The 12,500-nt window shown below is 33.7% G+C and overlaps 2 protein-coding genes across 4 annotated transcripts in view; both read left to right on the forward strand.

The window, feature by feature from the left end:
- Positions 1-1,876, forward strand: part of LOC125044795 — a 90,610-nt gene extending 88,734 nt beyond the window's left edge. Inside the window, exon 23 of the mRNA XM_047641754.1 lies at positions 1,821-1,876. Within this exon, the coding sequence (XP_047497710.1) occupies positions 1,821-1,876 (56 nt within the window). The remainder of the gene's footprint in view (positions 1-1,820) is intronic.
- A 4,246-nt stretch (positions 1,877-6,122) lies between these two features.
- Positions 6,123-12,500, forward strand: part of LOC125044943 (splicing regulatory glutamine/lysine-rich protein 1-like) — an 11,721-nt gene continuing 5,343 nt past the window's right edge. For all 3 annotated transcript variants that reach the window (XM_047641904.1, XM_047641905.1, XM_047641906.1), the window contains exons 1-5: positions 6,123-6,341; positions 9,963-10,203; positions 10,382-10,525; positions 10,760-10,932; positions 11,514-11,696. In XM_047641904.1, coding sequence (XP_047497860.1) covers positions 6,220-6,341; positions 9,963-10,203; positions 10,382-10,525; positions 10,760-10,932; positions 11,514-11,696 — 863 coding nt within the window. In that variant the 5' untranslated portion in view covers positions 6,123-6,219. The remainder of the gene's footprint in view (positions 6,342-9,962; positions 10,204-10,381; positions 10,526-10,759; positions 10,933-11,513; positions 11,697-12,500) is intronic.

Raw genomic sequence — 12,500 nt, forward strand, 5'->3', positions numbered from 1 at the left:
CCTTACTTTTATTACTATCATTATCTTTATGATGACCTTAATATTATGTTCGTTGGTTCATTACTTTCATTACGCTTTGTGTCATTATATATGTTTGTTTTTACATTCTTATTGTGAATAGCAAATTTCGATTTCTTATCATTAGTTCATTAATATATTATATTACTGTTATTATTATTATTACTGCTGTTATTATTATCATTATCATTATGATGATAATCATGATTATAATTATCATTATTTTTATTATTATCATCATTATTATTATGATTTTAGTTATTGTCATTGTTGTTATTATTATTATTATTATCATTATTATTACTATTATCATTAATGTTATCAATACTTTCATTATCATTGTTAAGATAATCTATATAATTTTCTCTTTCGTATTGACATTATGATCATTATTGTTATTATTACTACTACTATTGTTGTTATTATTATTATCATTATTATTATTATTATCATTATTATTATTATTATTATCATTATTACTATTACTATTGTTTTTATTATTATTATTATTATCACTTCATATAGTTTCATCATAAATGTTATTACTCTTACAGCTATTACTTTTGTTAAAATGATCGTTGTTGTTATTAGTATTTATTTTCATTTTCACATTTACCTTACTATAGTTATTATTATTATTATTATTATTATATTCATCATATTTTTTCGTCATTTTCATATCATTATTGTTATAATATTTTTTTAATTATCGTTTTCATGATTATCATCCTAATCATCACATATGTGCATATTTTTTCTCTTTTTTTTTTTTTACGTATATTCTCGTCCATATACGTATGTTTGCATATATCTATGTTTATATTTATGTTTATATAAGCCAATGCATAATTCGTCCATCTGAGAGTTTTGTGGAGGAAAAAATAATATTTCCTTCCCATTTTCCTCTGCTGAAATTGGGCAGGTGAAGGAGGGCAGTGATACCGAGAAATAATTCCGCTGACTTTGCTGAATTTAGGCCTCTGATGCAGCAAAACCCACAAATAAAAAAGAGGAGGACGGAGGGCAGTCACTTCAAAATGTATTGGGAAGAAGAGAATATTAATATTTTTTTTTTTAATCTGGGATTTAAGAGAGTTATCCCTGAGTCCTCCCGTTTTCTTTGTCGCTTTTGACTGCGTCCGTTTCCCCGGTCGCGGATTTTGTGATGGTAAAATTTTGGCTTTTCAGGAAGAAGACAGAGCCAGGTGTTCTGGATTTCATAGCAATTTTTTTCTTTTATAGAATACTACTAAGATTGACTTTTCCAATCGTTATTCTCGCAAGAAAACACTACCATACACGTTGTTTGATATACAAATATGAAATGCTTGTTCACATGTGGATGTTTGCATTCATGTCTGCTAGACATGAATTCGTGCACAGGGAGAGTGAAAGTGGAATGTATAGTTAATGTACCCCTTGTGTGCGAAATGTGGACATTCATGTGTGTGTATGTGTGTGATTCTGCGTGTGTCTGTCTGTATATATGTGGCATTCATATATACATATATGTATGTATATACATATATATGTATATATATACATATATATACATATATATGTACGTGTGTGTGTGTGTGTGTGTGTATATATATGTATATATATATGTATATATGCAGTACACTCACACATGCGCAACATACGTGTGTATCATTTCTGTACATGTGTAAGTGTACAAGGCCTGTACCTCGGCAGTGTATACCTGTGCGCGCGTGCGCTTGCGTACCTGCTGGTAAATGTTTGCGTGTATTTGTGCATTTGCCCACGTTATGCTCCCATAACGTATCTGTAAATACCCACAGCGTCTAGACCAGACACTCACCACGACTGCTTCGGGAGCGGCGGAGTCATTGTTTAGAGAATCACACGCATATTTTGCACATCCCTCGTACAGCTAACCGGCATCTTCGAGAAGGTGCGCCCCTCTCTATGCATGTTACAAATACATGTTTGGTACGATGACATTTATTCATGCTTTATCCCACGTGTGAAGGGGAATGGTGGCTCATGGTATGTGAATGTTGTTTGATTGTTTTTCTTTTCTTTTCTTTTAATAAAGCTCAACTTTCAGAATTCTTTTGTTAGTTTATCGGATGATATTTATTCAGAAGAACAAGCAAACAGATTATACGGAATAATAATTTGTTATTTAAATCTGATTACGTTCGTATTCCTTCTTCACTTTTATTATTTCCTTTATTGATAATACTATAATTATTTTTTGTCTTCATTTCTTTCATTATTATTGCTACCATTATTCTTGTTTGTCATATATTGTCACTTTTTTCGTTTTTACCATTACCATTATTACTATCGCTTTCATCATTAGTATTACTTATTATTACCATTATCAATATCATCTTATTGTCATTATTGTATTGCTAGTAATAGTAGTCGTTCTACTACTACTACCCTCTTGTTACTAATATTACTACATTTACCATTACTAGCTTTATTCTAAAATGTAATCACTATCAAAAAAAATAATACCGTTAATACTATTATTATTATTATGATAATCGAGATTGCTATTATTATATCATGAGCGTTATTATCATTTTCATTTTTACTATTTCTTATCATTACTAACCTTATTCCTGTTTATCATTATTGTTTTTATTCTCGTCTGTGCTCTTGATGTTATAATTGATTTCATCATCATTATTTTATTACTGTTATGTGTTTTTACTTACCATTAGCACTGCCATTATTAATATCTGTCTAATTGATATTAATAGCATAGCACATTTTATTGCTCCTATCATCATTATTATCATTTTGCTTAATTGCTTACATTTCAGTTTATTTTATCTCATTGATATCATTATCATTCTGTCTTTAATTTTCGCATGAATTAGGATTATGATAAATAACACTATTTTACGCTTGTTACAAACATAATTTTTTTTTTTTTTGTCTTGAATAATGTTATTTATAATGTTAGGGACATCATTATTCCTATTAAGATGATGTCTATAGTTATGTTATAATTAGAATGATATAATAACTCTTGAATATCATGTTATCGTACACCATTCATAGCCCCTTCACAATACGTGGTAGTTTGGACAATCTCAAAGACATATTTAACATTCACCATCATTACTTGAAATAAACAGTGCTGATAGTGAGAAGGAGGTCTGTGTGCCACGCGATTACTCGTTTTTGATGGTGTTGCCATGAACTGTGAGCAAAGAAACAAATAAACAAAGAAAAAGACCAAAAATAAAAACGGTGAACACCTATTTTTTTGCGGTGGCCCATTTGCAACGTTGCCACATCTCACCCAATATTACCTCCTATGTCAAGCATAATCGGGTTCTGTTTTCGGGTGGCTCATATGAGAGAGAGAATAAAAGAACATATATATTTCTCTTTGTAACTATGTACGCAGCACTATGGTAGTGCTTGTATATATTTAGCAAGCATCAAACTTTGCCTTATAATATAAACAAAAACAAAATAAAAAAATGCATTATAGTTTTTGCTTTTTAGGGGAAACCTGTACCACAAAGCATTTATGTTTCATTTCAAAAGTAATTATGATGCTTTCTTGTGTTTCGTCGTTGTTTTTACCTTCTGTATAATTTTGAGAGAGAAAAAAAACAGCGTTTGTCAATTTAGGTGCATCGTTAGTGTCTGTGTTTGTAAGTTATAATTCTTTAATGCGTCACTTTATTGATTTCGGATGCAATAAAACAGAGCTATATCAACTTTGTATTTTCCTTACCATCCTCGCCAAATGCATTGGACATACTTTGCCCTCGTTGTCCTTATCTACAAGATCAAAAGATGTAATACTTGGAAAAATTAAAACAAAAACATCGATTATGTAGACATGTGGTAAGAATATCAATAACAACCATTATCGTTACCATTACTTCAGTGCCAAAAAATAATTGTTAGAGACTACTTATTATAACAAAATGGATAACTATCATGTCAAGGATAATAACTATGACAATAAAATAGAGTAATGAAAAAAATATCAATAATAATGGTTAAGTTTAAGAAACAGTAGTAGTGATTTTTAGGGAAATACAATTGTTAAATGAACCATTATAACTATGATTATAATAATAAAGATGATAACAGTAATAATTTTATCATAATGGAAATAGTAACAACAATAACAGCATTGCAGCAACAATAATGATAATGAAACCATATAATAACAAATTCAATATATACCTGTTAACAGAAACCAGTGGGGTTAAAGTAGCTAAAACACTATCCAATACCTTATATATCAACCTCAGCTTGTAAACGATACCTATGAAACAAAAGCCACACTGCCCTAAGGTATTATGAACGGGTTATGCTAGATATGTATTCATTGTGGGATATATTTGATGCGCAAAAAAAGTATGCAAGATGAAAGCAGAACCATTGAATATTTGGCAACTGAATTAATCTTGCTTACTTTTATCAATATAAATATATATATAATATTATTATTATTTTCTTTATGATAATCGAGATTGTTATTATTATATCATGAGCGTTATTATCATTTTCAGTTTTACTATTTCTTATCATTACTAACCTTATTACTGTTTATCACCTGGAATAGTTTTAATTTTTTTCTCATTCTAAAGGATGGGGAAAAGAAGGTGGAGAGGAGGAAGTAAAATAAAGAGAAGAAGAATGGGAAGAAAAGGGATAAATAAGATGGAAAGGAAGAAGGAAAAGGGGGAATTAAGCTTTGGAAAATTGGGAAAGTAAGCTAAAAGAGAAAAAGAAAAAGAAAAGGGAAAACATTGAAAGAAGAGAAAAATGGGAAGAAAGGGAGAAATAATATGAAAGAGAAGAAAGAAATTAGAAGAATAGGGGAAAAGATAATAAAAAAAAAGAGAAACGAAAGGGGGGGGGGGGTAATCTGCAAGAGAAGTAGAACGAGGGAATATAAGATAAAAGAGACGAAGAGAATCAAGAAAAGTCAGAAAAAAAGGTGAAAATGAGGCATTAGAGAAGACCCTACCATCGATCTGAATAAATTTAATGTATTTTAAGTCCAACCTGGCGATTACATACCACTTATAATCGAGTGCTGCCTTTCTGCACATCACCTATGACCTCGAGAGGTACAACATTCGCAAATTGCCAAACACGAGCAGGTGCAATAAACAGTTATTCAATTTTCCCGAAGATCGCATGAAAATATATGCTAACTGGCCCTTACATATATTTTTTTCTCTTTCTTTCTTTCTTTATTTATTTCTTTACATTTACATTTATGACCTGAACGTTGGTATCACAGCGTCACGACTGTATACAATAGTCAAATGTATGATACTTCCAACACATGGTAAAATTGCCTCTACGGACAACACAATCGGGTTTAGAATGAAGTCAATAATTAACAACTGCTGTGAGAGTTTTTTTTTAGCGATAAATAGTAATCCTAACCACATCGGTACTTACAATATTAAAAGCCAACTGTATATTTTTTCTTATTATTATTATTCCCAGTGATTTATTTAGCGCTCGGATTTCAATTGGACAGGTAGGGGCGTCATTTGGAGGGGGGGGGGGGGGTCAAGGTCTAGCTTGTCCCCCTCCCAAGGTCCACTCTCCCACAATCTTTTTCTACACTAAATTACACCTTCATAGCTCTGGTCGTAGCATTAAAATGCTCCTAGAAAATCTAATCCCCCCCCCAAAAAAAAAATATATATAATAATAAAAACGGGGGGGGGGGGTGTCGCTGCGCCCCAGAAACCGATTATGCTCATTTCGCTCGTCAACTTTACCCCCCTCTAAGAAAGAAAAAAAGAAAAAAGCTGAAATGCTGCCCCAGAGATCAGGAAGTTTAACAGAAACTTCTGGAACGACATAAAAGCAGGCATCTCAGATAAAATCAAACTCTCACAAAGTCACTTCAAGTAAATGAAACAGTGCGCGATATTGACACGTATTCTCCCCCCCCTCCCCCTCCTAATTAGAATCTCCTACGATCACAACTCGACTAAATACCTTATACATCTTATCACCACAGCTTATTCATGTTAAATTCGAGATTCTCGTTTGGTTTAGAATTACGAAACATAAAAGGAAAGACGAGACAAGGGTATTACAAAGTGGTCACCATCTCCACCAAACAGTGTCGGATGAAGTCGGCCTCTCAGTGTTTACAAGCCGAATCGAAGCTCAGTCGCCGATTTCCTTTATTTTTCGATAATTATACCTAATGATACCACGATGAAGTCCAAAACGCGGATAATACAAATATCCAACATAGCCCCACAGGCTACGAAGGATCAGATGTCAACTTTGTTTGGATTTTTAGGAAAAATTGAAGACATTCGCCTCTATCCAACCATGTGAGACTTGTTCTTTTATGTTTGTTTGTATGTTTTTCCCGTAATTTTAAGAGATGTGGTGACTCATTTCTTCTATAATTAATTGACTATAGATTTAGATAGGGATATGGTTTAGCGGCTTTCGAGTTTATATTTTCCGTCACATGAAGTTTTTGAAGCCAGGTTATCGATAAGATTGGAAATGTTTTCAAATGTTGCTCTCAGACTCGCTAAAGATAAAGTCTGTAATTATTGAACTGTTATGATGTATATAATTGAAGAATACACCATAATTAAAAAAAAATACGGGGATTTTTCTCATTTTCCTGAAGTTGGTTCTATAATTTTAACTCGTAGGAAATGGCTGCTTGGTGTATCTCCTTATCTGTTGGTACCTTTTAATTTCCAAGTTGAAACTGTAGCTGCCATGTGGGAAAATCACTAGAAACTACAAATTACATCAAAGTTGATTGTTACTCATTAGCAGTTTCACCAATTTTGTTCAAGCCAAAGTTTTCCTGAAGGGATGATGTATTATAAGGCAAGCTTAGGTGGGATATTTTGTCTTTTTTTTTTGCTCTAAAAGGACCATATTGCAAACCTACCTTGCATATGTTATGACGTAATGGAGGTTTTAGGCTCAACAGGCAAATTATTCAAAATCATATTATCCTTGAGCTTAGGAACACATCCACCTGCAGCAAAGTCTTTCAATTACCGTGGCCCCACAAGCTTTCACTTTTAATTGGGGCTGCCTTAAATACACCATCCTCATAGCCCATGAAAAAACACATACCCCAGGAAGCAGATATACTCTTCTCTGATCCTCCAGGGACCTACATAGACAACACTATAAAAAAAACAATAAATACGGATGCACAGAAAATTGGACCACTTTCAAATCCTTCCCAAAAACATTTGCAGACTCCTTCAACATGACATAGACGCCCTTGAATAACGGGCATGGCAAATTACATTCAGACCAGATGAAGGCAAGGTACTCCATTTTACCAGATCACAAACCCCTACTCTCAACGCAACCAACAACTGACACCCACAACATCCTACAAACACCCCGAAGTACACCTCACTAATAATCTCACCTTTAACACTCACATTTACTTCATCCTGAACAAAGCTAACAGAACACTAGAGTTTTTGAGGAGAAACCTACACAGTTGTACACCAGACACATAGCTTACATGCCCTACACTTGAATACTGTATGGGTGTATGGGACCTCTACATCAATCACAACATAGAGAAGCTCAAACAATTATTGCTAGGTTTATTGCACACAGTTACATACATATGTCTGGTAGAGCAGTCACATAAAAACACAGATAAACATGGACAAAGACGAGCATACAGACTCACAGTCATGTGCAAGATCACAAACAGCCTAAATTGACATTAAGAAACATGAATACCCACAAGCAGTACATGCATGTAGCTCATGAAACTCACACAACAGTAAGTTTTTTACATACCATACCAACAGTGACTTACAAGCACTTCCCATGTACCATACACAACAGGAACAGGCTACTCCAACACATCATCAAATCAAGTACACTCAAAACCTTCATTAACAGACTTAATTGGCAAGTCCATGACATTACAAGCATCTTCACAAACCTGAACTCTACCTCTTGTACCCAGCAACTAACCACATATGCATGTTATGTGTTTACCAGCACCATGCACTTTATCTTTGAGATTGAGAGCAAACGTTTGCCTCACATATATGCCAAGATAGAGCTTGGATAATTCATTATCTGACTATATCTTTCCACAATATACATAGTGAAAGCTTTTTGTCCTTTTGAAGGCAAGGAAGCTGTAGCAAGCACTTGAGTCACTGCAAATGTATCTTTAATAGGTGATTGTGGGCTTACCTGCACAAACTTCTGCAGATATTTTCTAGATTGAATGGTGGTTTATATCTGCTTTCAGGGACTTCTTATTTTCTCTCTCTCTCTTTTCCTCACAGTCCTTTCAGGATTTACCAGAAATAAATCCAAGCTCTTTCTTGCCAGAATACGTGTGGTGGAGGTTTGTCGGGTTTTGATAGAGTAACAAAGACAAAGACCATGGTATCAATATTAGTTCTGAAATTGAAAAAAAGGTATGGGACTATATAATTAGGTTATTATTGTAATAACACCATTCTCATTTAGTTTGATACTCATTCAAATTGAAGTATGTCCTCTAAATAGCAAAATCTCATCAGATATGAACAGATTTTATTTTCATTACTATTATTTTCTTTATCATTATCATCATCATTATTATTAATTATATTTATTATTTTCATCATTGTTTTTATTATTAAATGTTGATCTTAGAATTTACTCCTTGGTGACTGATCACTTTTGGATCCATTTGTATGTAAAATTCAATAATAAAATAGTAGTTATAATAGACATTCCATATAAGCGTGCACTCTTTTTCTCAATGGTTTAGAAAACATTAATGATTTTGTTTCCCAGCTTGGTCAGATTCCTTTATATAAGTAATCAGTAATTCTTTACAGTATGGATTCAATCACCCGAGATTAAGTCCCCAACTTCAAATCACAAATTCTAATCAACAATCTAAATTCCGTGACTGGGCACTACGCGAGGGGTGGGTTGCTGAGTTGCTCTGACCCCAACACCCACCCCCCAGCAAACATTGTCTTCACCTCAGTATGCATGGCAAGATAGAGCTGAAACTCGGGAGCCCCAAGTGAACTTAGGCTTTGAGCGGCCCTTTCCCCGACCTTTTTCTTTTATTTGTGTCATTACCATTCTTGTCTCCAGATTATTTTTTGTACCAACAGCTAAATCTTTTTGTCCTCTACAAGAATATCATCTTCAATTTGCCCAAGCTTACTACATCCATAACATAAACATAAATATTAACCAATTAATCTCTCTCCTATAACTAATAATTCATGTCAAAGATTTGAGTAAGGTGTAAATTTCAGAAAACTATCAGGCTTTCACACACAAAACTTCTTCAAACAATCTTGATACGATAACCCCAAGAGTAGGGAAGGGCGCGAAGTATATCAGGGAAATTACACAAGCTGAAATAGAGTGAATTTAGAACAAAAATGCCAAAAAGTACCACAAAAAAATGGCTAATGAAGCTCTACAAACATGCCTGCCATCACTGAAAGTCAGAAGGCTGCACCACCAGAACCCCAGGATAAATGACCTGGAGCAGATGGGAGATATAGTTTCATTGCAGCAAGCGGAAACTCCGTGTTTTCCACAATTTAAAGTACAGATTATTACCTTTGTGTCAACATGTAACTTCCTCACAGAAAACCAAATACCTTTTTATTGCAAAACACTGAATTATCTTCAGTTTTCTCGATTGTCTAAATTGCTTAGTATCAACATTTGGGCAATTGATGGACTCAGTATCAAACTGTGATGGTTATTAATGTCCATTTATTCTAAATACAACTATATTGTTTTTAGAAACAATATCATCAGGTTATACTATGAAATATACTGTTTTCATCAATAGAAATCTTATTTTCAGCAGAAGAGGGAGCAAGATCTTATTAATATACATACTTAGACACTTGCATCTCTACATTTCTAGTTAGAGAAATGCTTTGAAAATAAAATTTGTCTTTATTTTCCAGCCGCGATGTTGCGATTCCAGTCCAGTCACGTATCTGCTTCATCAAATTCCACGACCGGGATTCGGTTAGTGTTGCCCAGCACCTCACCAACACAGTCTTCATTGACAGAGCCCTTATTGTCATTCCATTCACCACCGGTGATATGCCAGATGAGCAACGGGCAATGGAAATTTTGGGCACAGGTGGCACCATACCAGGCATTGGACAAGAAGCAAAGTGGCCAGCTCATGTTACCAACCAGGTTTGTTTGTGGCTGGTAATCTAGCATTTGAATTTTTGATTGGTATGTTGTCTCTGAAGTTTGTATTTGTCTAGGTCTTTGCAAGCATGTTGCATGTTTTGCTCTCTGAGTCAGTGAAATTGTGTTTAATCTGTTTCCTGAAAATTTCAATGGTGATTGGAAAATGTGTATTCTACAGATTGATGGTATTATTTTGAGGACACATGACCCAGCATTGGCCGAAAATGACCTCCCAGATTATCCTCCACTGCCTGCAACAACCGAGTCTCACAAGATTAACGAGATTCGACGCACTGTTGTGTTTGACAACCTTGACCCCACAGTAAGATTTTACTCAAGAAAGGATGTGATTGAGATTTGGAGACGATATTGAAGACATAATTCCTCAGCAGATCTTGTTTCTATTGGCTGTTTGGCAAACTTTTCTTCCAGGCCTACAGCTTTGATGAATTTAATTCAGATAAACTTAAAAGTTCTGAAATATTTTCCTCATTAATAACTGTTTCGTTGTCTGCATTTTATAATTATATAAACCATTTTCTTTTCTTTTTCTCAGGTCACTAATGATCAGCTGATGGAGCTAGCTGCTAAAGCTGGGGAAGTGAGATACCTGCGTTTGGGCACAGATATTAACGGCTCGAAAAATGCACTCGTTGAGTATTCTGAGCAACCCTTCATTATTGCAGCATTGAAGATGCACAATCAGGAACACATGAATCGTGTCATTAAGTAAGTTGGATGTTCAGTCTTGTTGAAAGTTGATATTAGTTTGGTTTTGCAAAGTGTTGGTTGGTTGTTAATTTGCCATTTGACTTTAGAAGAACATATGAATTTCTATTGATCTGCAGATATATATAGGGTTTAAAGCTTTAGTTCTGATGGCATTGCTTGTAGTTTGCCAGTAAGATAAAACACTCAATGTGCTGCTTTTACAATTTTTTAAAATAAAATCTTATTAGTCATTGTTTGCAATCAGTTATACCTTGGTCAGGCTTTTCATGCCATATAGCTTCGTAGAAAATTTTGGAGGACATTTATTTTAAAGAATAATAATTTAATTAATCTATTAGTATATGTAAATATATCACATCTAACTGCAGTAAATATAGTAGGTAGAAGTGGGGGGAATGAAAAGGGTTTTTTTATCGCTAAAGATGTATGGTGCTCCTGACAGTCTACAAGCAGACTATATTTATTTATCTATGCATTTATTTTGGTATTATTATTATTATCATCATCATTATGCGGAATACTTTTGCAGATAGAAGACCTTTCTCTTACCATTACTTATCGGTCATATTTTTCAACAGGGTCAATCATTCCACTGTAGCCATTATAAAACCTCAAACAAAAAGCAACGAAGCAGCTCAGCGTGAGATTGAAGAAGCGATGAGACGAGTCAAAGAGGCACAGAACTTCATAGCCTCGGCCATTGATCCTGTAATGTCCTTCTTGGATTCCTCAAAGGAGAAGAGATCTCGGTCGAGATCAAGGTAAGAGTTTGTTTTATTTTGATGTCTTCCTTTATGTAACAGTTTGTGTATTGATTTGTTTGTTATAGCTTGTGATTTTTTTTTTCTCTTTTCTTTGTTTTTCTTTATTTCTTTCTTTCTTTTTTCTTTTCTTCATTTGCTATATTGTGTTGTGTTTTCCATTCATAACCAAAAAAGTAAATATTTATAGAATTATTTGTTAGATTATTATATTTAGTATACACCTCTACTCATAGAATTTCTAGTTTGCAGACAAAGATTATTTTATAAGATTTATTTTTTGTGTTTATTTTATTTGTTTTGTTTTTTTTCTAGGTAATATATCTTAAAAAAAATGGGGATACAGCCGGCCACAGGAATTTGCAACTGTTTTGATTTTATTTACTAATATACTTACTTTTGTCTTTTGAGTGGATAACAGTTTGGGGAGGAGCTACAGAGTACAGAAAAAAATTACCCCTAGTAGAATGCCCTGAACATTTAAACAAATAACAAGTAACATAAAAATTATTTTTTCCACATAGTGTTATCAGCAGAAAGCAAATGAACTTCGTGAATACACCAGCCAAATTACAGAAGCAAATTATGATGAAAATAGTTTACTGCTATTTGATGTTACTTGTTAAATGAATCCTCTCTGTATAATTTACCTATTAATTGATATATATTTTGTACATAGATTGATAATCCAAGGACAATGGAGGACGACAGATGCATTGTAATGGTGTTATAGCCAAGTTCAGCTGCAGTGCCAAGGGAGTTTCATTTTCATTTCAAGTTAATGTCATCCTGAAATGATATGTA

The sequence above is a fragment of the Penaeus chinensis genome, chromosome 36 (genome assembly GCF_019202785.1).
Source record: "Penaeus chinensis breed Huanghai No. 1 chromosome 36, ASM1920278v2, whole genome shotgun sequence".
In the NCBI taxonomy this organism is placed as follows: domain Eukaryota; kingdom Metazoa; phylum Arthropoda; class Malacostraca; order Decapoda; family Penaeidae; genus Penaeus; species Penaeus chinensis.